We start from the raw sequence: 26,468 nt of genomic DNA, 5'->3' as shown, positions 1-26,468 counted from the left end.
CATTACTACAATAGGACCTCAGATATTTTATATTCTTACTTTCAGAAACAAAAATGATACATTCATACAAATAGGATGAACACACTCAGTAGATCATAACCTTTGCAAAGATATGTTACATGGCCAGGGGTGGCTCTAGGTATTTTGCCGCCCCAAGCACGGCAGGCACGCTGCCTTCTGCGGCTTGCCTGCGGGAGGTCCCCGGTCCCGCGGATTCAGCGGCAGCCTGTGGGAGGTCTGCCGAAGCCACAGGACCAGCGAACCCTCCGCAGGCATGCCGCCGAAGGCAACCTGCCTGCTGCCCTCGCGGTGACCGACAGAGTGCCCCCCATGGCTTGCTGACTCAGGCATGCGCTTTGCATGCTGGTGCCTGGAGCTGCCCCTGTACATAGCATATCTAGCATAAAACATATTCCAGGTATGTCTTATTTACATTCATAATCATATTTCTATAAAGTATTACGGGGTGCAACATCACAGGATGGATGGGTGTATATGGTATGGATGGATGGACAGATGGATATGGGAATGGATGGGTGGGTGTATATGAGGATGGGGGATGGACAGATGGATATGGGAATGGACGGGTGGGGGTACATGGGATGGGTGGATGGACAGATGGATATGGGAATGGACAGGTGGGGGTACATGGGATGGGTGGATGGACAGATGGATATGGAAATGGATGGGTGGGGGTACATGGGATGGGTGGATAGACAGATGGATATGGGAATAGGTGGGTGGGGGTACATGGAATGGGTGGATGGACAGATGGATATAGGAGTGGATGGGTGGGGTTACATGGGATGGGCGGATTGACAGATGGATATGGGAATGGATGGGTGGGTGTATTTGGGGCTGGGTTGATGGATGGGTTTATATGCGAATGGATGAGTGAATAGATGGATTGATGGGGGGGTGTTGATGTGTGGCTCTGGGGACGGGTGGGTGTATATGAGGATGAGTGGGTAGCTGGAGCTATGCCTAGGGTTTGGTGTTCAGCTCTAGGGGAATTAAGAAGATAAGAATAGCCCTACTGGGTCAGACCAAAGGTCCATCTAGCCCAGTATCCTGTCTTCAAACAATGGCCAATGCCAGGTGCTTCAGAGGGAATGAACAGAACAGGTAATCATCAAGTGATCCAGCCCCCGTCGCCGATTCCCAGCTGGCAAACAGAGGTTACGGACACCATCCCTGTCCATCCTGGCCAATAGCCATTGATGGACCCATCCTCCATGAATTTATCTAGTTCTTTTTTGGCCTTCACAACATCCCCTGGCAAAGAGTTCCACAGGTTGTCTGTGGGTTGTTACACTTGAGGTTGGTTCTGGATTTCCTCAGCTCTGATCCATGCCCCGTTGTGGTTCCCTCCCGCGTCCGGACCCCGCCCCCCCCCATCACAGCGACCCTCCAGCGCCCCCGCCAGGCGCAGCCTCCCTCACTCCTGCAGCTCCCCCTGGCCTGGACGGAGTCAGTCCCTCGGCTGAGCAGCAGAGGGCAGCGCAGGACTAATTTTACGGGGGCAATTTGTCAGCCATTCTCCCTCCCCCGCCCCCGCCATCCCCGCCCTCTCCCTGCCGCGGCCAGGCTCGCTGCGCGGGGATGCCTGTGCCACACTAGCCCGGACCCCGGCTCGGAAGGTAGGGGACATCGCGCAGCGTGGGTGGGAGGGTCCTCGGGGTGGGGGCAGCTGAAATCGGGGGAGGGGAGATGCCCCGTCTGCTCCGCAGCAGGACGCCCCCCTCCGGGGGCCGGAATGGGGCATGGACGCCGCCCCCCCTCATCCACGCCCGCCCTCGACCCGCGGGAATTCCCTGGGAGTAGGGGTCGCTGCAGCACTTCCTGGTCCACATGGCGGAAAGGACCCCAACCCCTACCCCGGGAACGGGAGGGGAGTGGGGTCTAATCGGTTAGGCTGGGAGCCAGGACTTCTGGGTTCTAGTCCCCACATCCGATCCTCCTCGTCCTCCTCTCCCTCAAACCCATAGCGCCCCCTTGGGCCAATGAACCCACTGATGGCTGCAGCTGCCCATGGGATTTTCCATGCACACGAATCATTGTGGAATGGCAGCAAGACACCCCCTCTCCGCATCTCTGGGGCAGGGAGAGCTCCCCCCCAGCCCCCTTTCTGCATGCACACGCACAGCGTCCCCTAACAATATGCCCTTCTTTGCCCCACAAAGGAGTCTAGTGGGTAGAGCAGGGGGCGCATAGCCTCATGGCTCATAGTGAGCGACCCCAGCCTCTTTCACCCCCTCCTGTGTCCCCCTCCCTGCCTCCCAGCTGTTGCCCTATGGCTACAGGCCAGCAGGCTCCCCTCCCCCTGTGCCCACAACCCTGGCCTGGGATTCAGTTTGTTCATCTCATTCCCAACCCCCTTCTGAAAAGCCCCAGGCGGGGGCTCTTTGCCAGGGAGAGTGCTGGGCCCGGAGCCAGGCTGGAAAACCCTGTTGAGAGGCAGGGCGTGGGGTGGTGGTGGTGTTTAACCCACTTTTCCCTGACTTCCCCCACTCTCCAGCCAGGGGCGGCTCTAGCTTTTTTGCCGCCCCAAGCACGGCAGTCAGGCTGCCTTCGGCGGCTTGCCTGCGGGAGATCCGCCGGTCCTGTGGCTTCAGCGTACCTGCCACCAAATTGCTGCTGAATCCGCAGGACCGATGGACCTCCCGCAGGCACACTGCCGAAGGTGCCTTTGCAGGGACCGGCAGGGCACCCCCCATGGCTTGCCGCCCCAGGCACGCACTTGGAGCGCTGGAGCCTGGAGCTGTCGCTGTCTCCAGCATGGGGACCCAGCTACTCGTCCCCCTTCTTGGACCCAGGACAGTGTTGGTCCCTGTGGTCCATTCCCCAGGGATCTGTGCGGATCTAGTTTTCAATTAACAAAGAGCTAAGGATCGAAGGCCTTCCCCCAGGGAGAATGTCCCAGTAGATCCCAGTGTGCCACAGCAGATCTCCTTATATCACTACCCATATTGGTAGAGCTCCATAGATCACAGCAGATCCCAACACATATGAGCAGGTCTCCGTAGATCCAGCAGATCAAAATGGGTCACATCAGAAGATCAAATCATAATAGTTCCCATAAGGGCGTAAGATAACACTAGATCATCCAGTCTGCCCTACTGTGTATCAAAGGCCATTAAACTTCTCCCAGGTACCTCTCTGTCAAGCTCAATGACTTAGTTAGACGGAAGCATTTCAGTCCTCACAAGACCAAACTGTTGAGCCCCAGGCAGAGAAAAGGACAGAGCCAGGTGTCATCGGTGTCTAAGGCCCCTGTGGCAGGGAATTGGTGAGGTGAGATATAGCCGGATAATCCCAGCAGACACCTCAAAGACACCCCTGCCAGTCTGACCTCTGGGGAAATTCCTTCCCAACCCCAAATCTGGCCATCAGTTACACCCTGAGCATGGGAGCGAGACCTGCCAGCCAAGCAGCTAAGACAGAGGAATCTCTGGACCATCTCAGACCAACTGTCCACCCCGTACAGTGTCCCCTCTCCATTTGTGGCTGATCTCTGATGCTTCAGAGGAAGGTGACCCCCTCTGCTCCTGCCCTGAATCCCTCTGTTTGGTTGTGAATTGTGGGGGGAAAATTCCTTCCTGACCCCAGCAGGTAACTGGCTGAAGCCCTGAAGATAAGATTGCAGCACATCTCATCGGATCTCACTAGATCATAGAATACCACAATGAGATTACAGCAGATAAAAACAGATCCCGCAGATCTCAGTAAACCCCAGAGCAGAGCACAACCCATCTCAGCTGATCTGTGGGGACATTTCAGCAGGTCACAGTATATGACAGTAATTCTCAATAGATACCAGCGAATCACAATACATAACAACACATCTCAACAGGTGTCAGTGAACTCACAGCACATTAAGTAGATCACAATCTCATTGGCTCTCAGCAGTTCACAAAGTCCACACCACATTGTAGTGCTTCACAGCAGATCTGAATGGATCACAGGAAAGCTCAGTGGCTCTTAGCCAATCAAAATTGTTTCCCACAGGTCCTAACAGAACAAAAGAGTAGTTATCATATTAGATGTAGTAGATTACGGATCACAGTTGTAGAGGATCACAAGCAATCACACTAGATCATAGGGAATCAAAAGCGACCAGCTGCAGTTAGGAGTCAGGATTCCTGGGATCTTTCCCCAGCTCTGGGGGGAGAGTGGAGTCTAGTGGGCTAAAGTGGAGGGGAGGCTAGGAGCAGGACTCCTGAGTTCTGGATCATGGAGACAGACCCCCTCACTCTGCTCTGTGCCTCAGTTTCTCTCCTGGCCAAATGGGGAAACATAGCTTGGTCTGTAACGCTGCATCTCCTGGAGAAGGGGGATCCTGGCATCCCCAAGATTAGGGTGACCAGATAGCAAATGTGAAAAATCAGGATGGGGGTAATAGGGCCCTGTGGAGGGGAAGGGGGGGGCAGTAATAAACAAAAGCCCCTAATATTGGAACGGTTCTGATAATATCAGGACGTCTGTTCACCCTACCCAAGATGGGCTGGGCCTCTGGGGGTGCAGAGCTGGTTAGGAAAATTCCCTCACAGCTCTTTTCTGTTCTCTCTCTTCCCCTTTCAGGCTCGTTGTGAAATCACTTTTCTCTGGGCCCTGGGGTTCATGCCAGGCAGAGATCACAGGCCTGGAGCTGGGCTGGCTGGGGGAGTGTAGGGGGAAGGTGCTCCTAAGGGCTGCCACCAAACATCCCCCTCCCCCCCACAGCATATCAGATTAACCCTTCCCTCTCTGTGCTATTTTCCCCGCAGGGCAGACCCCACCCTTTTCCAGCAATGCAGCGCCCCAACCCGCTCTCTGTCAGGCTCCCCAGGGCAAGGAGATGCCACACGCAGTCAGTCTGAGCTGAACCCCAAATTGGAGTGCCCTGGGGAGACAGTCTAGGAACGGGATCAGCCATGGAGGGGCTTAATGGCCTCAAGGCCTGTCCAAAAGGCATCTCCCAGGCTCTGGCTCAGGGAGGGCAGAGCTGCCTTGCTCCCTGTGTGGCAAAGGAGGGTGCCCCGGGGGATCCCGAGTGGAGAGGGGAGCTGGTCCAGGGCCCAGGGCTCCCCATGGATGTGGCGGGAAAGGGGCTGGCCCTGGATGGGGCAAAAGCATCTCCTGAGGATGGCTCTCCAAAAGGAGTCCAGGCCCTGTCTCCTCATGGGACCAAGGGGAATGAAGGTCCCCCAGAAGCCCCCAAGCTCCAGCATCTTGCCATGAGTGGGCTTAGTGGTGGCCACGGCCGCTCTGTCTCCAGCTCCTCCACCTGCTCCTCCTTCGAGTCCTCGCAGGAGTCCGATGAGGTCTTCAGTGAGGAAGAGGAGAAGGGGAAGCCTGGGCGGAGGAAGATGCTGAGAAAGGTGAGACACAGGGCGCGGGGGTTGGAGCTAAATGCTGCCTTTGGTGTGTGATGGTCTGACCAGGGAACTGGGCTGGTATAGTATGGGGCTACAGATTGGGATTGAGGAGCACTGGCAGAGCTGGTGGGGGAGCCCAGGGCTGGGATAGCAGGGGGCTGCAGATCAGGATTGAGGGGTACCAGCTTTTGTAGCACCCTTAGGTGACTCTCAGACTCCCTCCCCCCCAGCACCTCAGGCCTGGCTGGAGCTGGAGAGGCGGGTGGGAAGAGCGGCCCCTTTCCGTTCCCCCGCATCTCTGGTGCCTCCCACGCCTTCCTGCCCACGGCCATGAGGTTGGCCCTGCTGCAGGCGTGGGCGGGAGGAGGTCCCTGGGTGCATTAGCTTCACCCTGCTGGTGCAGTGACACTCCCCTACACACACGTACACACACAGCCATTCCCCTGGGGATAGGCCTGTGCAGGTTACTGCAGAGATGTTGTGTGGTGCTGTGTTGTGTATGCTGCACAGAGGAGTTATTACACAGAGGCTGTGTTGGGAAGGGGTTGTGTGGTGTTGTGATTGCACTGCACAAAGAGGTTGTATTGTGTTGGGGTTGTGTTGTGCATGCTGTACAGAGGGGCTGTGTTGCATGGGGGTTGTGCTGTGCATGCAGGTTGTGTTGTGTTGCAGGAGAGGGGCGTGGGGCAGGCCTTCATTGTGTTATGTGGGGGTTGCCTGTCTCTCCCTGCTCAGTCTCTCAGTATCTGCAAGAGGATTCCCCTCTGGGCTCTGACATCACTTCCCCTCCCTGTATGTGGTTTCCTCAGCCCTGACTGAGAAAATGCCCCCCCCCCTCCCATCAGACAATAGAGCAGGAAACTGTTGGGGGGGAGGGCTGGCTGGCTCAGCAGCTGGAAATAGGGCATCCCCCTGGTAGCTGGATCAGTGCCTGGGTCCTGCCTCCTGGTGCCATGGAGGCGGAGGCCAAGCAGTAATTAATGGGGGTTGGGGGGAGTGCTGGCTGCCCTTAAAGGCCTCCGGGGTCCCCTGTAGCCAGCACTGGGGCCAAGGGCTTTGTTCCCTGCCCCTCCTCCTGGACTCATGCCAGTCCCTGTCTTTGAGCATCGCTGGTGCCAGCTGCCTGCTGGGGGGAGGGGCAGGGAACCTCCCTCCCCAGCCCTCTACTCCCTTCCCAGGCTGAGCAGGCACCTGGAAAGTCAATACTCCCCTTGCATCTGCTACCACAAACCCCCATTGCCCTGGCCTGGGGGGGGTGGGGAATGGGGAAGAGCAGGGGTCTCTAGGCTCCATCCCCCCCCCCCCCCGGCGCAGGGGGAGGGGAGGGATATGAGGGCGCATCCTGGCTCCAACCTTTCTCTTGGCGTGTCAGGGAAGGAAGTGGGTGTAGAGGGGGATCCATGTCCCCTCCCTATACCCCTCCCCCACCAGCACCCAGCTCAGCCCCACCCACTCTGGACACTCAGATTTGGATAGATGAATTCCCCAGGGACCTGCTGGGGGAGGACAGGATTGGAAAGTCCCCCATCTCCCTCCCCCCCCCACTGGGATTCCCTGTGCTGCCCATGTCTCATGCCTCCCAGCTCCCCTGCCCCCAGGAACCTTCCCTGCTCCCCGCCTGTCCTGTGCTCCCCAGGACACCTGCCTCCTCTGCTTCCAGAATCTACCCCCCCCCCACTCCTTCCCAGCTTCCCCCACCCCCTGAAGGGTTAATATGACTCCTGACAGAACCAGGGGCTGGCTGGAGTCGACTGTTGTGGAAAAAGTGAGTTCTTTTGGGTGGGTGCCAGGCCTTGGGTTTCCTCTGCAGCCTGCAAACCGGTTGGGAGCGGGTGCTGCTTGGAGCAGGGCCAGCGCCGTGCCTGGAGGGCACAGGGCACCCACAAGATTGCATAAGTGTGCCTAGTGCAAGCTCTCCCTGCAGGGCACTGCAGCCAAGCTTCAAGGCTGGGATCAGTGCATGGCACTTGCAAAGTGTGTGTGAGAGAGAGCAGCAATGCATTGTGTGTGTGTGTGTGTGTGTGTGTGTGTGTGTGTGTGTGTGTGTGTGTGTGTGTGTGTGTGTGTGTGTGTGTGTGTGTGTGTGTGTGTGTGTGTGAGAGAGAGAGAGAGAGAGAGAGAGAGTGCATTGCCCCTGGCTTTGTGTCTCTGCAAAGCATTTATTCATATGCAGCATTGCTCCATACCTAGCTCAGGGGCTTTCTAGGGGTTCGTTTGCATCCAGCATGCATGTTTGCATCACTGCAGGGGGCCTTGGCTCCAGGGCTCTGTAGTGTGTGCACAGCATGCCAGTGTGAGCAACAGGGCATGATGCCCAGATCAGCCCTCCTGCAGTTTGTGTGTAGCAGTGCATCACACCAGGCTGTGCAATGCGTGAACACACCAGACCCACTCTGCCTGCAGCATGTGTAGTTGGGTGCATGCGTGAGAGGCAGCTGGGAGCTCCCTTCCTGTGGGCCTAGGCCTGCCAAGGTTGCTGAGCTGAGATTGGAGTCGCTCAAGCATGTTTGTGAACACACACACATCCAGGAAACAGCCCCTCCACCTCCTTGGCAGAGCTGCACCTTCCCCTTTGAAATCCAACCAGCCCTTCACCCTAGCCCCCTAGCACTACGGGAAATTGCCCAGCCCTCTGTGGGAGATGGGAGCACACCTGCTCCCCGAAGCGTGCACCATCCCTCATGCAAGCACCAGCCCCTCCCTGACCCCCATGCGCATTTTAGTAAGGCGGCTGCAGCCGGCTCCGGTGGCAGGAAGGACGGTTGAGCCCCAGCACCGGAGTGACTCAGCGCCAGGCAGCTCACACAACAATGAGGCTGAGGCAGGGACTGCCTCGCCTGGGGACACCGCAAGCTGGAGATGCAGACGCCTTTCGGATGGCGCACAAGGGCTGTTTATACAGAGCTCCCTCGCCCCTGCCGAGATGCAGCCACCTCTGAGGTGGGGTGCAGGGACTTAGGGCTGATCTACACTGGCAATTTACAGCGCTGCAACTTTCTTGCACAGGGGTGTGAAAAAACACCCCCCTGAGCACAGCGAGTTTCATCGCTGCAAAGCGCCAGTGTAGACAGTGCACCAGTGGTGGGAGCTATGCCCCTTGTGGAGGTGGTTTTTTAAGAGCACTGGGAGAGCTGTCTCCCAGCGCTGTGCCGCGACCACACAAGCCACATTAAAGCACTGCTGCTGTAGATTAGCTCTTACAGTGATCCTTCCCCTGGTGCTGAGCTGTAGCCATCTCTGGGATGGGGCACAGGGGCTGTTTAAATAGGGATCTTTCACCCAGTGCTGAGATGTAGCTACCTCTGGGGTGTGGCTCAGGGGCTGCTTATGTGTTAGGAGGCTAGGATGAGAGTCTCGCTTTCAGAGGGGAGGGAAATATACTGGGGGGACAATCCCTTGCCATGCTGACAATTGCCTTCTTTCCCTTTAGACCAAGTCATGGAAGACATTTTTCACCATGGTGCACTGGTCCCTGCGGCGTCACAGCTCCTGGGTGCAGCTGGCAGGGCATGAAGGTGAGAAGGGGTTTCGGGGGGCACTCCAGGCCAGGTCCCTACTGCAGAATGAGAATTGCTGGGTTCTCAGCCCATTTTATGGTGGCTTGGATGTCCAGGTGGCCTGGGGAATTCCCTGCCACTGTCTCTCAGTGTGGTGGCAGCATCATTGGCCAGGGGAATTCCCTGCCACGAGGTATTGCCCCACACCCATTTGTTCCCAACTAGCCCTAGGATGCCAGGGTTCCTGCCTGGCCCTCATTACTCCCACCCCTTTCCTTAGGTAACTTCAAGCCTAGTGAGGGGGGCCAGATCCTGAAGAAGTTCAGCACCGTGGAGAACACCTGCCTGGAGGCGCTGATGGGTGACGCACTGCGGCCCTATGTGCCTGCCTACCACGGTGTGGTGGTGAAGGACGGCGAGCACTACATCCAGATGGACGATCTGCTGCGTGGCCTTGACGCACCCAGCATCATGGACTGCAAGATGGGGGTGAGGTCAGTGCAGCGAATGGGGGACATATGCCTGTGATACCCCCTGCCACTGGAGAGTGGAACCGATGCCCCCTAGAGGAGAACGGGCCTCTGTGCCATTCCCCACCTGAGCCAGCTGGAACTCCACTCTGTAGCCACGTCGGAGGCGGTTCCCCCTAGAGGCAAAAGGCCCCATGTCCCTTTCCTGCCCCCCTGCCGTGGGACCAAATTGAAGCTGGCACCCCCTAGAAGCAAAAGGCCCCCACGTCCCATTTCCCCCCCCCCCTCTGCCTTTGCCCATAGGACGTACCTGGAGGAAGAGCTGACCAAGGCCCTGCTGAAGCCGACCCCACGCAAGGATATGTACCAGAAGATGGTGAAGGTGGATCCAAGCGCTGCTACGGCCGAGGAGCACAGCCAGAGGGCGGTCACCAAGCCCCGCTACATGCAATGGCGCGAGCACATCAGCTCCACCGCCTCCTTGGGCTTCCGCATTGAGGGCGTGACAGTGAGTGAAAGGGAAATAGGGGCTCCCAGCTCTACAGGCTTGCATCCGACGAAGTGGGTATTCACCCACGAAAGCTCATGCTCCAAAACGTCTGTTAGTCTATAAGGTGCCACAGGATTCTTTGCTGCTTTTACAGCTCTATGGGGCTCTGCTCCAGGCTGCAGCTCCCTGTATAAACAGCCCCACCCCAGAGGAAGCTGCATCTCAGCACTGGGCAAGAGATCCATGCATCAATAGACCCTGTGCCCCACCTCAGAGGTGGCTGCATCTCAGCACCAGGTGAAGGGGCCCTGCATAAACAGCCCCTGTGCCCCACCCTAGAGGTGGCTGCATCTCCACACCAGGTGAGGGGACCCTGTATCAACTCCCAAGGCAGTTGCATATTCTCACTGGATGGCTGCTGTACGGGGAAGTCTCCCCGGGGCTGCCTGTCTGCCTGAACCCTGCTGTGTGTCTCACAGATAGAGGGGGGAGCTGTGCAGAAGGATTTCAAACAGACCCGGACCCAGGAGCAGATCATCGACACCTTCCTGATTTTCACCAAGAGACAGGGGAGCATCTTGGTAAGGGAGGGGCACCAGGTCCCATGGGGTCACTGCCTGGGCCCCTGCCACCCACTGCATGGCACTGCGGGAGCGGGGAGGCCAGGGAGGGGGAGTGGGTGATACAAGGCTGGCTGGTGGTATTTGGAGAGCAATCGGGGAATTTCAGCTGAGTTGTGGGGCTAGCTCACAGAGGGCTGGGGCTAAAGCACGCGGCCATGGGGCAGTGTGGTTATGCTATACTGGACTTGCCCTCAGGTGGGGAGAGGCAGCTTGGTTGTCTGCCCTGCTCCATGCCCCTCTGCCCCACAGAGCAGAGACACCCCCCCTCTCTTGAGTACCCTCTGACCGCTTCCCCCCACCTTTACCTTACAGAGAGCCTACCAGAGCCGCCTGGAGAGCATGCGGAGCGCACTGCTCGAATCAGCCTTCTTCCGCACCCATGAGGTGAGTCTAGGGGAACCCAGGCATCCAGGACTTCCCCCTCCCCCAGCACAGTCTGAGAGGGCCCACAGCACCAGGTGCAGGGCGAAGGAACAGGTTCGGCAAAGAGAGGGAGGAGGGAAAAGCAGCCCCCCCGTAGAGCAGAGGGGTGTGAGGCCAAACCCACCCCCCTAATAAGGTGACAACCCCCCCAAGCTATGAGCCTGCACCTCCAAGAGGGGAAAGGGATCCCTCACGTCAGCCAGCACCCTGGCCCTGGGGCTGGATTGAAGCTGATGCTCCCTAGAGGGGAAATGCCGTTTCCCATTCCCCACCTCCCTGGGGCTGTAGCAAAGCTGGTGCCCCCTAGCTATAAATGCCCCTGATCTCTCCCCACAGGTCATTGGGAGCTCACTGCTCTTCGTCCATGACCGCCAGGGCCGGGCCAATGTGTGGATGATCGACTTCGGCAAGACACTGCCGGCACCGCCCCAGCTGGCCCTGCGCCATGATGTGCCATGGACCCGCGGCAGCCACGAGGACGGCTACCTGATCGGCCTGCACCACCTCACCCAAACCCTGCAGGCTGCGCAGCGTAGGCTGGGGCCAGAGGAGATGCCAGCCCCCAGCGCACCCTGAGGACCGGGCAGCCACCTCCTCCGTGGAAGCCCCAGAGCTGCTCTCGCCCTGAGCCTTACGTTGTGGGACCCTGTGAGACCTCCTGGGGACGTGACTCACCCGCCTCCTCTCTAGGGCCGTTGTGGGGAAGCTGTGTGGGGCTCCCCAGGACCCCAGTGCATCTTCGCTGACATTGATGGAGCCTCCCCCGGTGGGGCAGGGCTCAGTGGGTCTTTCCTCCATAGGACACCCCAGGAGACACCACCACACTCAGGGTGCAGTATATGCATCAGCCCAGCCTCTGAAATCTGGGACCCGGCTCTCAGGCAGAAGGGTTCCACAGCCCGGATTCATGCTACTAACTCCTAACAGTCAGCACCAGGAGGGGACGGGCGGTGGGGTCAGGGCCCAGATTGGCCCTGCTTCTACCAATAGCCACAGCCTGGGGTGACCTTTAGTAGCAATTGCCAACAAGCACCAGGCAGTGTTGGCCCTGGATCTGGTTACCCAAATTGGGGGAGGGAGTCTAAAACCCCCTTGGGCACCTGAAATGGGAAGGAGATTCTCTGCTGTGAAATCAAGATGACAGCGCCCCGCTGCCCCAGGCAGCCCTGAGGCTACGCCGCCCTGAGCAGCCTTTACTAGCCCCCTCTGCTGAAGCTTGAACTGGATACAAAAAAACATGTTATGCAGTGTGCAGACAAACAGCTCCCATGCCCCACCCCAGAGGTGGCTACCTCTCAGCACCAGGCAAGGGGTCCCTGTACAAACAGTCTGCGTGCCCCACCATAGGTGGCTGCTCCTCATGCTGGGAGGGGGAGAGGGGAGGTGAACAAACAAAAAGGGGTGGGGTGGAGGTGGAATTTGGCCAAGAAAAACTGGAACAATTAAAGCCCCAGCCAGTTAGCTTGGAGGAGCCGGTGCTGCTCCAGTTTCAGGGGATCAGAAATTAGGGCAGGGTTTAAATTTAAGCCCCAGCAAGTTCTGTGATTCTAGAACGGGGGTGGGAGGGATGCTAGTTTTCCCCATGTTGCTTCTTCAGCCACAACAGGAGGGGTCACCCCCCCCCATGGAGGGAAATTAATGAGGTGTCAGTCCAGCCAAGCAGGTGCCGATCACCTTACCCCAGAGGCTAGAGTTGGCCCCCCCACAGAAAGTGCCAGGAGCCCTTGGGAGCAGGACTGGCACATCCCCACACCTGAGGTGCTGTGATGCAGGATCATAATGACCAGGAAAAGATGGTGGCACAGGGGGGAGGTGGCTCCATCTGTGGAGGTTACAACCCTCAAGCCCAGCTCACTGCATCATCCCCTTAATAAAACCTTAGTGTATCTTAACCCAGCAGCAGCCTTTCAGCCCCTGCTTTCACCTCCCTGTGTAGAGGCACCTGAGGGCCCTGGCTGAGGGGGAATGGTGGGGGGACATTTCATGAACAGGTGGTAAATCTGAGCCCAGCTGTTCTGGGGAAGGGGTGTGCACGCACATTTGTGCAAGGAGAAGGGGTAGGGTCCAGGGGTTAGCACACAAGGGGGTTGGGAGTCAGGACTCCTGGGTTCTAATGTTGGCAACAGCTGTGGGCACAGAGTGGGGGGGGATACACAATCACTTTCCCTACCCTCTCGTTTGCACAGGGATGCTTGTGTGTGCGCACACACACCACAAATTGCACTTCACCAGACTCAACTCCACTTGTCAGCCACCCAGCTCCCTACCGCAGCCACATATCTCAATCTTATCTCAGCCCCACGTGCTGTCCCTCAGCCACCAAGCTCCACTCCCCTTGCAAGTGTCTATCACCCCTCACCCCCCAGGACAAACAGCTCCATGTCTCTCTCACACCCACAGACATTGAAGGGGTGCACCTGTCTACATGCACTAGCCCATCACATGCAGGATGGGTGCTGGGGGCCCCCTAGCACAGTACAGCAGGAGAGTCAGTGTGGCAGGATGGGGGTTGGGCCCCTTTGTGGCGCAGTGTGTGAGGATTCCCCTGAAGTGCTGCTGTGTGTGTGCGCATGTGGGGTTCCCCACAGGCATGTTGTGGTCAGGGCTGGCTAACATTCCAGAGGGTTCCCCACCCCGTCACCATGGGTACCAAGGCACAAACAGGCCCAGGGCCGTGCCAGCAGTTGCCCCAGGGCAGCTGGGAAGGGGACGGGGATGGGAGGGGGGAAAGCAGCCAAGGCCTCCCTCCCTGCAGGAGCTGGGGAGCCAGGACTCCTGCGCCTCTATGCCTGCTGGGGGCAGGGGTCTAGTGGTTAGAGCAGCAGAGCCAGGATTCCTGGCTTCTAGCCCCACTTCTGCTTCCTTAACCAAGTGCTGTTCTCTCCCCCCTCTGCCCTGCTCTTGGCGCTGGTGCCTGCCCCTGTTGATGACAATGCCCCAGAGCCGGCCCCCCACCCCCCCTCCACCGTTAGAGCTGCATGGGGGAGGGTGGCAATCACAGGCTGTGTTGCCATGGAGACTGTTGATGCCAAGGTTACAGGTTGGGGAGAGGAAAAAAACCCAGGGAAACCAGCTCATTCCAGAGCTGTGCACACAGGCACCTGCAGCCATCAACCAGCCCCTGCATGGCTGGGACAGGCCAGGGAGACATAGCTCCCCCCGGGCATAGTGTGGGCATGCTCTACCTGCCGTGCCCCCCCACCGTATCTACCCAAACCATCTAAGCTCCCACTGCTAAAAACTTCTTGCTCCCTTCAGGCTCAAGCCTGCTTTCCCCAGCCCAGGGGCCCTTTTCCTCAGGCTGCCTCCTGGCTTAAAGGTCCCTGCCTGGAAAGGGAAGTTGCTTCCACTGAGACCAAGACCACAGAGAAAGGAGCACAAGGATTGCTGGGACTAGAAAGGACCCTACTGGGCATCTTGTCTGGGCTCCTGGCTAACGCCAACCAGAGACCCTATCCACCCTCCCCCCACTCCCTGGAGCATCTGGGCCCCTTGCCATCTTTCCAGGATTTATCCTCAGCCCTCCAGCAGTGCTGGTGAGCACTATAGGCACAGAGAGGGGCAGGCACTTCCCAAGCTCCTATGCCAGAGCAGGGGTTCACGCCAGGGTGCCCACCTCCCAGCCCCAAGTATGTTATTAACCATGATACAGTTACCCCATCACAGTCTCTTTCCTAAACCAACCATGACACAGGGCTGACCCCTCCCACCCTTGATTTATTGAACAGGACACTCAGTACATCCAGGGCCGGCTTTAGGACGGGCGGGGCCCAATTCGAAAGAGCTGCCACTGAAATGTGGACAAAGACAGCGGCAGCGATTGAGCTGCTGCTGAAGATAGCGGCAGCAATTCGGTGGCAGCTCAATTGGTTGTTGCGGTTTCAGGCGGCACTTCGGCAGAGGATCCTTCCTTGGCAGCAGTTGTCTTCCGGGGTTTTACCTTGCGGGGCCCTCTTAGGCGCAGAGCCCGATTCACGGGAACTGGCCTAAAGTTGGCCCTGTACATCCACACCCATGGAATGGGAATGTGTGTTACACTCTGAAACCAGGAGAGGGGAATCACCCTTAACCAAGGGCAGGTTAGAGGCTATGACACAGCTGCAGTTTCTCACCCCCACTGTAGGGAGCAGGAGTGGGGCCTGGGAGCTGAAGCACCCACAAAGGGCAGACCTGGATTTCTAAAGTGGGGGTGTTGGTTTCTCCACACCCGTGTGCTGAACTGGGGCCTCGGCTTGCAAGATTCTTGCTGCTGACAGCAGTCGAGTTAGGAAAGATGCTAGATGGTGCATGGCCCCCTTACCTACTCCCACCATGTCCAACCCCACCCCCCAGCACCAACCCAGGGCAGCAGCCACCTCCACTATGCCAGCCTGCCACCTGCTGGGGGGGGCGGGGGTAATCCAGGCCCAAAGCCACCATCCAGCCAAGGCCCACAGCACAGAACACTGCTGCTCCCCCTGGCGGCTGAAGCTCAGTATTACACAGACAGGGGGAAGAGGGTTCTAGTGCTGGACTGTTCAGCCGGGTGAAAGGGAAGGTGCAGGGCCCCCCCGTTCTCCCTCAGTCACCTTCATGCACTGACAGAACTATGGGGCACCCCCCTTCCGTTCGTCCCTGGCTTCCCCAGGAAGCTGACTCTCCCAAAGCATGGGCCCTGCCCCTCACTGCAGAGCTCCCCAGTGCCAGAGGCAAAGGCAAGATGGGACCCAGGAGGCAGAGCTGGAGCAGTTTAGCCTGGGCAAGGTGCAAATGTGGCTGTTAGAGGATAATAGCCTACTACCACTGCCAGCTGACAGAGAAGCTCCTTTAACTCAATTGGTACAAGCCTGTTCTAGGAGGCTGGGGGTGCCAGATTTGTTTCCTGCTTGCACCCCCTTAGGGATAAAATAAGCCAGGCAACAGGTGCACCGGTTTCCACTGGCTGGCAGGTCTGTAGGGACCTTTCTGCAGCGCTCCAGGGAGGGATACAAATGGGGGAGAGGGGGCAGAGAGGGGGTGCCAGGACAGTTTGAGGCCCAGAACACCTGCCTTACCGTGACAGACTAAAGCAGCTCAGGCTATTCGGTATCAGCACACGAAGGTGAAGGGGGTGACTCTTTCAAAGCAGCTCAGTGGCACTAGCTAGTACCACATGCCAGCGGCTGCAGAGCCTGCTCCACAACACAGCAAAGCGACAACTGGGATGGCATGGGTAGGAGCAAGCAGGGCATTACCAAAGTTAGGGGAGGGGGAGAACAGAGCTCATGTGGGCACTGCCAGCAACAGGACAGGCATCTAGGCCCCTCACCCCTGAACAGGGCCACCATCCCCCACCCGAGGCCAGGTGAGGTGGATGGTTTCAGCCAAGGATCTTGTTACCCCACAATCCCCACCATGCCAGCCGCTGGGGACAGAGGCAAGAGGGGGACCAAGGTCCTTATTCCCTGTGATCTGATGCCTGGCCCTTGGGGAGGGACATGGGGCTGGAAAAGCCAGGCCAAGGGATCAAGTGAAAACCACTCACTTCCTTTAATACTCAGTCTCCTCATTTGGTTTTGGGGGAAGGGGGCTGCAGGGATCATGCAGGGGAGAACTCAAGGGGCTGATCAGTATAAAAGCAAGTCCCAAGCAACCATGAGGGGGGGGTTAAATTAGGGTCCCCCCCACTTGTCTCAAGTTGACAACATGCCCCCTTCGCACTACAGCTCCTTGGTTTGAATTGCAGTCCCTGCCGCACTGTGTCCTTGGCACGGCCTGGTTGGAGGGGCCAGCGGCTCCTAGAAAGGGAGGGGATTTGGCGTCCCCCCTACAGAAGGAGGGGATGGCCAGCTGTTGCAGTGTCTGGGGGGCTGGGCTCTATGGCACAGTCTGTACCCCATCAGTCCTGGCTCTCCTCCAGCCGCCACTTGAGAGACTCCTCCTTGCGGGCATCTGGCTTGATCTGGTTGCGCATTCCCCCCAGCAGGTTCGAGGTGGCCTCTGAAGCCACAATAAGGGGCTTGACCACAGTGGGAGGGATCTGGCGCAGGACTCCGCCCACCGCCCCTGTGATGCCCTTCTGCTCATGGCCCCGGGCAGCCACGTCGCAGATGGTCTGGGCTGTGTCAATCACGCCCTGCAAGGGAGCAAAGGGGAGCGATTAGTGGGGGGTCAGGGTTAGCCTGTGGAAGTACCTGACACCAGCTCTAACTGGAATCCAAACGATAAGACTCCCAACCCTAATGCTTCTGGGCCCATCACCCAGCAGGGTTAGGAGGGACTCTCCAGCGGCAGGAGTAGCCTTGGCCCCCTACATGGAAGGGGATGGGCCTTAGCGCAGGGAGGGACCATACCTCTCGGAAGGTATCATAGGCCTTGGCCACGCCCTCACGGAGGTCAGCTGGCTGCTGGCCCCGGCGCAGTTTCCGGGCGTGCTTCTTATGCAGCAAGGTCCGTGTCACAGGGGAGGTTGGAGACAGGATGTCATAGACTGTCTCAGCTGTGGCCTGGGGGGGGGGTTACATTAAGAGATAAAGAGACCCCAACAGCACCCCCCATTGAGACACCCCCTCTACCCCAGATTGCTCCCCCACACCCTATACACACAGACCCCTTCTCCCCAGAGACACTCGTAGTCCCCACTGATCTGGCCTATGAGCCTTTCTGCAGGGCAAGAAGAAAGCATCCTGGAAGGGGAGTAGGGGCTAGCTGGTTAGAGGAGAGTGGGGGACTGGGAACCAAGACTCCTGGGTTCTGTTCCCAGCTTTACCACTAACTTTGGGCAAGTGCCTTCCCCTCTGAGTTTCCCCTCATGACAAGGGGATGGGGGGCTTAGTACCTGAAAGGCCCTTTCCGTTGCTATTGCAGACCCCTGCTTCTTTCCCCACCCCCCGCCTTCCACACTGGCTGTCCCAGGCTGTGGATGGATGGGAGGGAGGGTTCTCACCTGTATGGCCTGCACCAGGCGGTTGCTGAGCTCCAGGGCGGCCGAAGCTGTGGAGGTCCCAAAGGAGGCAGCCCCACGTTGCAGCCCCCGGATGATACGCCCATCCTTGCGGTACTGCTCGATGGGCAGCCAGAACAGGTCACGCAGACCGTGGACTGGGGGAGGAAAAAAAAGAGGCCAGCTTAGCCAGAAGTGGGGGAACCCCAGGGCAGAGATCACAGGAGAACAGCCCCCTCCAGGGCACGGCACCCTTTCAACCCTCCCCCTCCAGACACCATCGTGTCCCTCCTGCCTCCATCACCCCCACCACATTGGGCCCCCATGCCCATCACCCACTCCACACTCATTCCAGGCCTCCATCCCCCTTACCTCCCACCTCTCCACGCTCACCCCAGCCCCCCTCTCCCCCATCTCCCTTCCTCCTGCCCCATGCCTTCCACCCCTGATCTAGAGCAAGGTGGTTTTCCCTGCACTGGGGCTTGGCACAAAGCTGGGGGTGGGGGATCCCTGTGCAAGGAGGGGGGGGGGGCTGTGCCAGGAACTCACAGAGCTGGACAACGGAGTGCATGGGCCCCACACCACCCAGGATGCCTGGCAGCTGGTTCTTGCGGATGTCCGTCAGCCACTCAGTGAGGGCGTAGCTGATCACCTTGTCCACACCCAGGAGCCTGGTGGGGAACAGACAGAGGGTATTGTGGGAAAGAATGAGGCGCCCCCACCATGCCTTCTTAGAGAGGACTAAGCCCTGGAGCCACGCTACAGACTGCACCCCACCCCCTCCCCAGCATCTAGCAGGGCTCCAGTGACCAGCGGTGCCAGTCAGGGTAAGAGAGCAGGGCAGAACGAGACAGCTCCATCCCATAGTCTGAGCCCTGCATAGGCACAGACCACACCCCCTGCCTGCATTGACTCTGCCTCCCCTGCCCCCAAGCCCAGCAGGATTGGGCACATCCCAGGCCCCACAGTTCACCCATGTCTGCAGCAGAGGCGCTTGAGCTTGAGCTCAGAGCAGTTGAGCTGGGCCAAGCCGATGAGGATCCCGGCAAAGGTGCCCTGAGGAGGGGGAGAGAAAGGGTTAAAGCGCTGCTGATGCACGGCCCACACCCCTCCCCACAGCCCACCCCTGCATCCCCCCCCACAACACTCCCTATCCCACACAGCCCCTCCAACGCCACTCCCCTCGTATCATGTGTACCCTGCATTCCCCTGCTCCCACCCCCTGGCACTGTCCTACCCCACAGTGCCATGCACACTCCCACAACCTCCTCCCCCGAATAGCAGTGCTGCCAGACAGGCACTCCTCTGTTCTAAACCTGGTTCCCACACTCAGCCCTCCTTGCCTCAGTTTCCCCAGTTGTAGAATGGGGATTACATCTCCTGTGAACCACCACCTCCCCCGCAAACGCAGGCATGTCTCCACCCCCACCCTCCAGATACCCCCCGGTTACAAGAGAGGTTAGCTCCGTCCCCACAGCCCAGGCAACCGGGTCAGTTTTGATGGGGTCTCCCTAGGCCAGTCTGATTTCAACTGACACCACTTTAATTTGTTCCACACCAGTTACCACCACCCTGACCCCAGCAGGATTCAAAGCAGTGACCTAAGGGTCAAAGGCATCATGGATGGTCCCACTGTCCCCGCTAGTGCCAGCTCCTAGGGCTACATTAAGGCCCACCTGACAATAAGCCAAAGGGGTGGATTCTGCACCCCTGGAGAGGCTGCTCAGCACTGCACCCCCAGACCCAGCAGAGAGGGAGCAGCATCCCCACCGCACAACTCTAGAGCCTGCCCCACTCCAACCCCTACCAGTACCAGAGTCGTCCCCCCCACCCCACCCAGACATACCCCACCATGGGCCAGATCCACCCCTCCCCCAGAGCCAGATGCCACCCCACTACCAACCCCCACCCCCATGCCCACTCCTACCCAGGACCAGATCCTGCCCTCAAGTCACAGAACTCATCCAACACTATCCCCCTCCACCACCAGTCCTTCCAGCAGGAGGCAAGAGGCTTTGGCTAGTTGTGGAGGGAGCAGGGGTCTGGAACTACCCGCCACCTCTGCCCCACCCAGAGGTTCACTGGCATCTCCCCACCCCGCCCCACTTACCACCTGGTCCATGGTCATGTGCTTCCCATGATAGTCCAGCCAGATGGGCACTTCTGATGTGAACCGGAACTCCCTGGGGGATCAACCAATCGGGACAGAGAGCTAGAGAGACTGGCAGACGAGGGGGCAGGACTTACAGCCAGGCCATCTCATGGGCACAGATCTTATGCTAAGCAGGGCCCAAGCCTGGATGGAGACCACCAAAATCTTGGAGCTGCAGGCAGCGGGGTGGGCACTCAGCAGGGGGCACTCTCCCCCTGCAGTGAGTGCTGACCCCAGCGCGGTGCTAGGGGGCGCTGTGCTGCAGGGAGCAGAGATCAGTATGAAGCACTCTGCCAGACAAAACATGTAACTAAGGTCCTGCTGCTGCGTGGTCATTGATGGTCCCCTCCTCTATGGATCAGGCTGTGGGGACCCCTGTGATCCAGGCCGTTGTCCTAGCTTCCATCATTTCTGTTCTGCCTCCTTCACCCCTCATGTTCCCCCACCCACCGCTTCAATTCAAAATAAAATCCCCCTTCGCAGCACTTCCTGCGCCCCACCCCAGAGGCAGCAGCAGCATCTCATACCTGAAGTAGATGGGTTGGTCCGTGGAGGACGAGGCATTGGAGGAGGAGCTGTTTTCGCTCAGCGTGGTCTCCACAGAAGCTGTCATTTCTACCCCCACCAACCCTGGCCCCCGGCTCCCCTCCTGCTCCTTCCCCAGCGATTCGGACTCGGTGGCTGGGCTGGCTCGGACCCCTGGATCTGGATGGGCTATTGGGGGGAGGGGAGAGAAAAAAGATGGTCAAGGAGCAGGGGCTTCTCACACACACACACACACACACACACACACACTCACACCAGGCTGTACATGCTCTTGGCAGCTCAGGCCTTAGCAACACCCCCATCTTGTGGTGACAGGTGGTAGTGTAGCGGGCACAACAAGCAGTCAGGAGCCCAGATTACAGTCACTGTTAACACTTGGTGTGATCAGACGCTCACGTGGCCCGAGAGTCTGTCCCCCTGCCTCAGTTTCCCCAGCATGAGGAAGGTTTATGCCGAGGCTACAAAGATCCAGAAGATCCTCAGAGGAGGAAGTTTTATCCCTCCCCAGCCAGCCAGCACCTCTGGGCTACTCTGCAACTTACCTTCTGTCCCAGCCTCCAAGGGCAACACAGGGTTAATGCTGACAGCCAGGCTGGTGAAGAAATCCTTCAGGAAAAACAAGGCATCCTGGTAGGGGGGGAGAGGCAGCAACAGGCAGTGTTATACTGGAAGGTGGGCAGCCCTCAGTCACAGACCTGGCTGCGCTAATTACCCTTCTTTTAGGCTAAATGGAAGGAGAAGTTAAGCCCCTTTATTGGGGAAAGAGCTGGAAACAATAGAAGCCACTGCTGGAGGCCGCAAGCCTGAGCCATGTGGGCTGTGGGGTTTCCAGACCGCCTGCAAATGCAGGGGCTGGGGGATTGCTTGGCAAGCTGGGTGTGTGTGCGAGGCAGAGGGCCAGACGACAGCGAGAGAAGTGGAGGTGAGTGTGCCCCTGGAAGACAGCAGGGGGACAGAGCCCCTTGGGCACCGGGCTAGCTGGAGAGACAGACTTGGAAACTGTGAGCAAGGAACCAGCTGTTCATTCCTGGTGTGATCAGGGACACAGGACTGTGGGCAGGGGTGAAAGTGGGCATACTGGTAAGAAGCCGGTACCATCCCGTACGCAGCCCATGTTAAAGTGCTGCTGCGACAGTGTTTTAACGTCGCTGCCCCTTCCCTGTCAGCAGCCCTGCCGGCCGCCGATGGGGGAGGCAAAAGGGGCAGCTGCCCCGGGGCCAGCGATTTAAAAGGGCCCGGGACTCCCAGCCATAGGTGCCGACTCCATGGGTGCTCCGGGGCTAGAGCACTCACAGGGAAAAACTGGTGGGTGCTCAGTACCCACCGGCAGCTCCCCACCCAGCTCACCTCTGCCTCCGCTCCGCCTCCTCCCCCGAGTGCACCACCTGCCTGCTTCCCCCCCTCCTTCCCAGTGCTTGCGAAAGAGCTGTTTTGTGCAGCTGGGAGGGAGGGGGGGGAATACGGCGCTCGGGAAGAGGTGGGGCCAGGGCAGGGATTTGAGGAAGGGGTCCAATAGGGCAGGGAGGGGCTGGAGTTAGGGCAGGGACTTTGGGGAAGGGGTTGTAATGGGGGCAGGGCCGGGGGGGCGCCAGCACCCACCGGCACTGGAGAAAGTTGGCACCTATGCTTCCAGCCATCGCTGCAGCAGTGGCCGGAGCCCCAGACCCTTTTAAATTGCTGCCGGAGCCCGATCCCCCGAGCCTGCCCCTTCTGCCCGAGGCCCTGCCCCTTCCGGGGGCTGGAGCTGGCCCCCATAACCGGTAAGAATTTAATATTACTTTCACCCCTGACTGTGGGGACGTTCATTGTAAACAGACAGGATTGCACCAGAGAACTTGCCCCCCTCGCATCATCAATTTCTCCTCCTCTTGGAAACAATAACTCGGCAAGACACCAGATCCTGGAAAAAAATCGCTCAGGCCAAAGGGGCACCAGGCAGTCAGAGCCCATCATTGGGAAAGGAGGGGGTGGGAGAATCCTTGAATGGGGAGGGACAATGCTGAAGCCCAGGAAACTGGAGCTCTAGGAGAGAAAGTCGATTCCGTTCATACATGTAGACACAGGCCTTTCTGCTCTAGGGGGCACCAGCTCTGATCCAGCCCCACAGCAGGGAACTGACATACAAGGCCTTTCCCCTCGATGGGGTGCTGGTCTGAATCCAGAGCCAGGTCATTAGGGACCTGGGGGGTGGAAAAAATTTATCTGGATCAGGGCTCCCCCAGGGTGTGGGGTCAGGGCAGGGAGTCTCTAGGCAGGGCCCATGGAGCTATCTGCAGCCCCCCTCACCTGGTCGATGTTGAGGCGCAGCGGCAAGAGGGAGACACGCAGGCAGCACTCGGGGCCACCCAGCCCGGCCTCAGGGCAGACATGCAGGGCCTTGATGGTGAGCTGTGAGGGGAGGTGGCAGTCACTCACGGGGGGAGGGGGGGAAGGGGGGGTGTACGGTCCACTGCCCTCCCTCAGCAGGGATGGAGCAAGCACCCCAAACCTCCCCCAGTTCAGATCTCACACCCAGCCCCAGCACCCACCCCACACCAAAACGCTCCCCCCAGAGCCCTCCCCCTGCCCAGATCCCATCCCTTCTCCCAACCCCAATGCCCAACCCACACCAACTCCCTCCCTTCATGCCCACCCCAAATACCTTCCCCATCCCCCAGCTGCAGTGGCTGCCCCACATCACCAGCCCTCAGAACTCACCCCTAACCCAGGCCTGGATCCTACCCCACAATCTCTCCTTAAGCCCCAGCACTCATCTCATGTTAACTCTCTAGTATCTGCCCCATCCCACCCCAGCCCCTTACCCATCCCTCTGTCAGCCCCCTGGCAGTACCATGTTGGAGTGGGCCCGGCGTGGCATCTTCTCACTGGTGTACAGGTAGAGGAACTTGTTGATCTGGGAGGAGGCCAGCCGGTCACGGATCTCCAGCTCCTGCACGATGAACACCTGCCGCGACACTGGCTGCTCCTCCAGCTCCGCGGACGGCTTCTCTGCCCCACTGGGGTAGGTCTCATGCTGGAAGCTCACCTGGAGGGAGGGGAAGAGGCTAAGGCTTGATAATAGTGTGTGTGTGGGGGTCCCTGACAAGCCAGACAGCCCCCGCCACCCCCCCGCAGAAGGGCTGGGAGCAGAACACAGCTCTACAGTGTTGGGGGAGTTGAACATCATGTCTATGACAAGGAGGTCAGACCAATGGGCCTACCCAGCCGCTATCCTGTGGCAGGGAGTTTCCCAGAAGAGCCTTTGTGGGACGGATGTAAGCCCCACCCACTCTCACACACATACCCTCCCTCACCTTGGTGAGCTGTATCTCCATGAGCAGGTCATGGAGGCGCCCAGTCCCACCCTGCGTGCGCCAGGTGTTCTGGGGCCGGTTGGCCATGGAGGAGCGGGAAGGGGAGCTGCGGGCGCTCGACGGGCCGGGCCTCATCCTGCAGGGCGGGGGAGAGACAGGATCAGAGCTGCTCAGCCCAGCCCAGCCCCAGGGCAGGCCGTGCCTGCCAGGCAGCGAGGTCTCACCTGGGTGAGTGGGCGTGTCCTGGGGGCGTGCGCCCAACCCCAAAATCCCGCCCTCCATAAAGGTGCCAGACCACTGAGATCTCACGCAGCATGACTCGGCTCTCAGGCAATGGGAAGTGTGCCGGGGCCTTCAGCAGGTCTGTGCTGCCCAGCGGGCGCGAGAAGTAGCCGTCCTTGATGGGCACTGGCCCTTCCAGCAGCTTTGTCACCACTGGCTCTCCATCCTTGGGCTGGGGTGGGGGGTGAGAGACACACAGAGGCAGGCCTCAGAGCAAGTCAGTGGACTCAGATTCCAAGCCCTGCCCCCAAATATCCCACTACCTCATCCTTCCTAAAAAAATCCAGGCATTTGGACCCGGCCCTGCCCTGCCCCACCCCCAACCTTTCCCTGTGCCTCCCAGCTCCCCATGGACCCCAAAGCCCCACCCCATATCAGTTACAGCCCCCCAGGCCTTCCCCCTCGGTCCCCCCTCCCCATGTGCCCCACAGGCTCTGCCTCCCCTTACTGGGATGCCCATGCCAGGCGCGTCCAGGATGCAGAAGTCGTCATTGTCGGTGGCCTCGCTCTCCTCCTCGCTGCCCTCCGAGGAGCAGACATCTAGCCCCACTTCCATGGGGGCCGGGGGCAGGGCTGCAGGGGGTGGGCGGCAGGGCTTGCCCCCAGCACTGTTCTCCCCTGGGAAGAGATACACTGAAACGGGGGAGGTTTGGTGCAACTGCCCGGCATCTCCTGGGAGGGGAGAGGGACATGGGTGAGATCAGCCCCAATGAAATACTCCTACCATCCCACCCGACATTCCCCCTACCCTGGATCGAGTCAACGGCCCCTCTTGCCCCACATTCCCCTCCCAAGCCCCAGATCAGGCCAATGGGCCCCTCCATCCCTGGAACAGCCCATTCAGCCTGATGACCATTTGGGAGCTAGGGGTGACACGAATTTCTCTAGCTCTGCAGCAGGAGTGATGCAGCCACATGCCACCCAGCCCCCAACCATTCCCCTCTGCCCCCCGCCATGCCCAGCAGCCCCCAAGGAGTTGAAGAGGCAACGAGGGGACAGCGTGATCCCCTCAGCTCCCCAGGCTCTCACTGGCACCCCCTACCAGACTCTAATGTCAGGTCCCTCAGGCTGCGGTCGGTGTCGATGAGGGCGTCTGTCAGGTCCCGCTGGTTAATGGTGGCCGTCTCGGCGGGCAGGCAGGAGGGCAGCGAGGCCGGGCTCTCTGACAGCTGGGGGCCAAGGAGAACCAGGGGGTGTTATGTACCAAGTGATGGGTACCCATGGATCAGCACTGCCAGGGGAGAGCAGCCCCACCCTGCTCCCTGGGGCACAGCACACACTAGCACTGTGCGGGGGCACTCGGGTCAGTGCTGACGGCCAGGGGAGACACCCTCTGCTGAGCTAAGTTCCCTCCAAGCTGCGCAGCCTCCTATTAAGCCCCCCTGGCCCCAGCACGGACCTGCCTCGGCTGGGGAGAGAGAAGCCCCTCCCTCAGCCCAGTCCAGCTGTAGCTGCTGTAGCTGGGGAGAGAGCTGGGGGGGGGCGGGGGGGCGGGGAGGGAGTCCTGTCTCCTCACTGCAGCCCTGGGACAGCCTGCACTCCAAACCCCTCATCGCCGCAAGAGTCTGCTCTGATTGCTAGGGCAGAGCACCACCTACTGAACTCCCCCCATCCCTCCAGCATATGCCTTTCCTTCACAGCTGTAAGGCCCAACCATCAGATCATCCTGTCCAAGCTCCCACAAACCGCAAGCCAGAGAACTTCCCCATGAGATCCCTGCATCCAGCCCAGATCTGATGGTTGAGCTAGAGTGCAGCTCAGAGACAGAGTCTTGATTTAAAGGCCTGGAGCCCACCCCACATCCCTGCATAAGTTGCTGCAATGGTGAATCTCTCCCTGCTAAAAAGAGAGACTGCCTTATTTCTCCTCTGATTGGTGCAGCTTCAGGAATTGGATCTCAGTTCTCCAGCCATGCCCCAAACTGGCTCAGCCCCACCTAACTCAACTACCAAAGATCCCTGAGCATGTCCCCCATTCAGGCACTGAACTGGCGTGACCCTGCTTAGCTAGAGCTTTGGAAGAGCCCCATGCAGGTCCCCCATCCAGGCACCAAGCCAGCCTGACCTTCTCAGCTAGGGATGACACCAGTCCAGCCTTCCTCTCCCTACCTGCACCTTCTGGCCAGCAATCTCCGTTGGGCTGTCCTGCCGGGGTGGCGGGTGGAGGTCCCCGTGGTTGACCACGTACTGGATAAGGTTGGCCAGCATGGCGCAAGAGTCAGCACAGGTATGGAGATGCACCACATTGTTGGAGCAGCGCAGCTCGAACAGCGGCTGGGTCTGGGGTGGAACAAAGCGAGTGAGAGACAGTACGTGTCATACTGGGGTGGGGAGCTAGAGCAATGGGATCCCAGGTCCTTGGGAGAGGTCAGTGCAGGGCTCCTGATGGGAGGGGGGGCAGCTTAGGTCCCACAGGCTCAAAACGCAGCAAGGCT

The 26,468-nt window shown here is 59.1% G+C and overlaps 2 protein-coding genes across 7 annotated transcripts in view; one reads left to right on the top strand and one right to left on the bottom strand.

Moving 5' to 3' along the window:
• The first annotated feature begins 1,506 nt into the window (after positions 1 to 1,506).
• On the top strand, positions 1,507 to 12,756 carry LOC123374715 (inositol-trisphosphate 3-kinase B-like). 2 transcript variants are annotated; one of them, XM_045024923.1, is made up of 8 exons: positions 1,507 to 1,640; positions 4,582 to 5,360; positions 8,788 to 8,872; positions 9,135 to 9,348; positions 9,628 to 9,832; positions 10,294 to 10,395; positions 10,750 to 10,821; positions 11,197 to 12,756. In XM_045024923.1, the coding sequence occupies exons 2-8, from the start codon at positions 4,914 to 4,916 to the stop codon at positions 11,434 to 11,436; spliced, it is 1,365 nt and encodes a 454-aa protein (XP_044880858.1). In that variant the 5' UTR covers positions 1,507 to 1,640; positions 4,582 to 4,913; the 3' UTR covers positions 11,437 to 12,756. The 2 variants fall into 2 exon arrangements, with proteins under 2 accessions (XP_044880858.1, XP_044880859.1); XM_045024924.1 differs by having other exon boundaries at positions 1,531 to 1,640; positions 5,258 to 5,360.
• Positions 12,757 to 16,349: 3,593 nt separating this feature from the next.
• The window catches only part of ATG2A (autophagy related 2A), a 37,130-nt gene continuing 27,011 nt past the window's right edge, over positions 16,350 to 26,468 (bottom strand). For 2 of the 5 annotated variants that reach the window (XM_045023941.1, XM_045023942.1), the window contains exons 28-42: positions 26,143 to 26,313; positions 25,077 to 25,203; positions 24,483 to 24,706; positions 23,977 to 24,206; positions 23,753 to 23,888; positions 23,290 to 23,484; positions 22,746 to 22,847; positions 21,002 to 21,086; positions 20,441 to 20,627; positions 19,872 to 19,944; positions 18,735 to 18,817; positions 18,311 to 18,432; positions 17,765 to 17,919; positions 17,172 to 17,324; positions 16,350 to 16,954 (exon numbers count right to left, since the gene is read on the bottom strand). In XM_045023941.1, coding sequence (XP_044879876.1) covers positions 16,718 to 16,954; positions 17,172 to 17,324; positions 17,765 to 17,919; positions 18,311 to 18,432; positions 18,735 to 18,817; positions 19,872 to 19,944; positions 20,441 to 20,627; positions 21,002 to 21,086; positions 22,746 to 22,847; positions 23,290 to 23,484; positions 23,753 to 23,888; positions 23,977 to 24,206; positions 24,483 to 24,706; positions 25,077 to 25,203; positions 26,143 to 26,313 — 2,280 coding nt within the window. In that variant the 3' untranslated portion in view covers positions 16,350 to 16,717. Of the gene's footprint in view, positions 16,955 to 17,171; positions 17,325 to 17,764; positions 17,920 to 18,310; positions 18,433 to 18,734; positions 18,818 to 19,871; positions 19,983 to 20,440; positions 20,628 to 21,001; positions 21,087 to 22,745; positions 22,848 to 23,289; positions 23,485 to 23,752; positions 23,889 to 23,976; positions 24,207 to 24,482; positions 24,707 to 25,076; positions 25,204 to 26,142; positions 26,314 to 26,468 lie in introns of those variants that run through there. The other 3 variants (XR_006581037.1, XR_006581038.1, XM_045023943.1) reach the window with 3 other exon arrangements.

This window comes from Mauremys mutica, chromosome 7 (genome assembly GCF_020497125.1).
Source record: "Mauremys mutica isolate MM-2020 ecotype Southern chromosome 7, ASM2049712v1, whole genome shotgun sequence".
Taxonomy (NCBI): domain Eukaryota; kingdom Metazoa; phylum Chordata; order Testudines; family Geoemydidae; genus Mauremys; species Mauremys mutica.
This window is presented reverse-complemented; position numbering and strand designations above follow the sequence as displayed.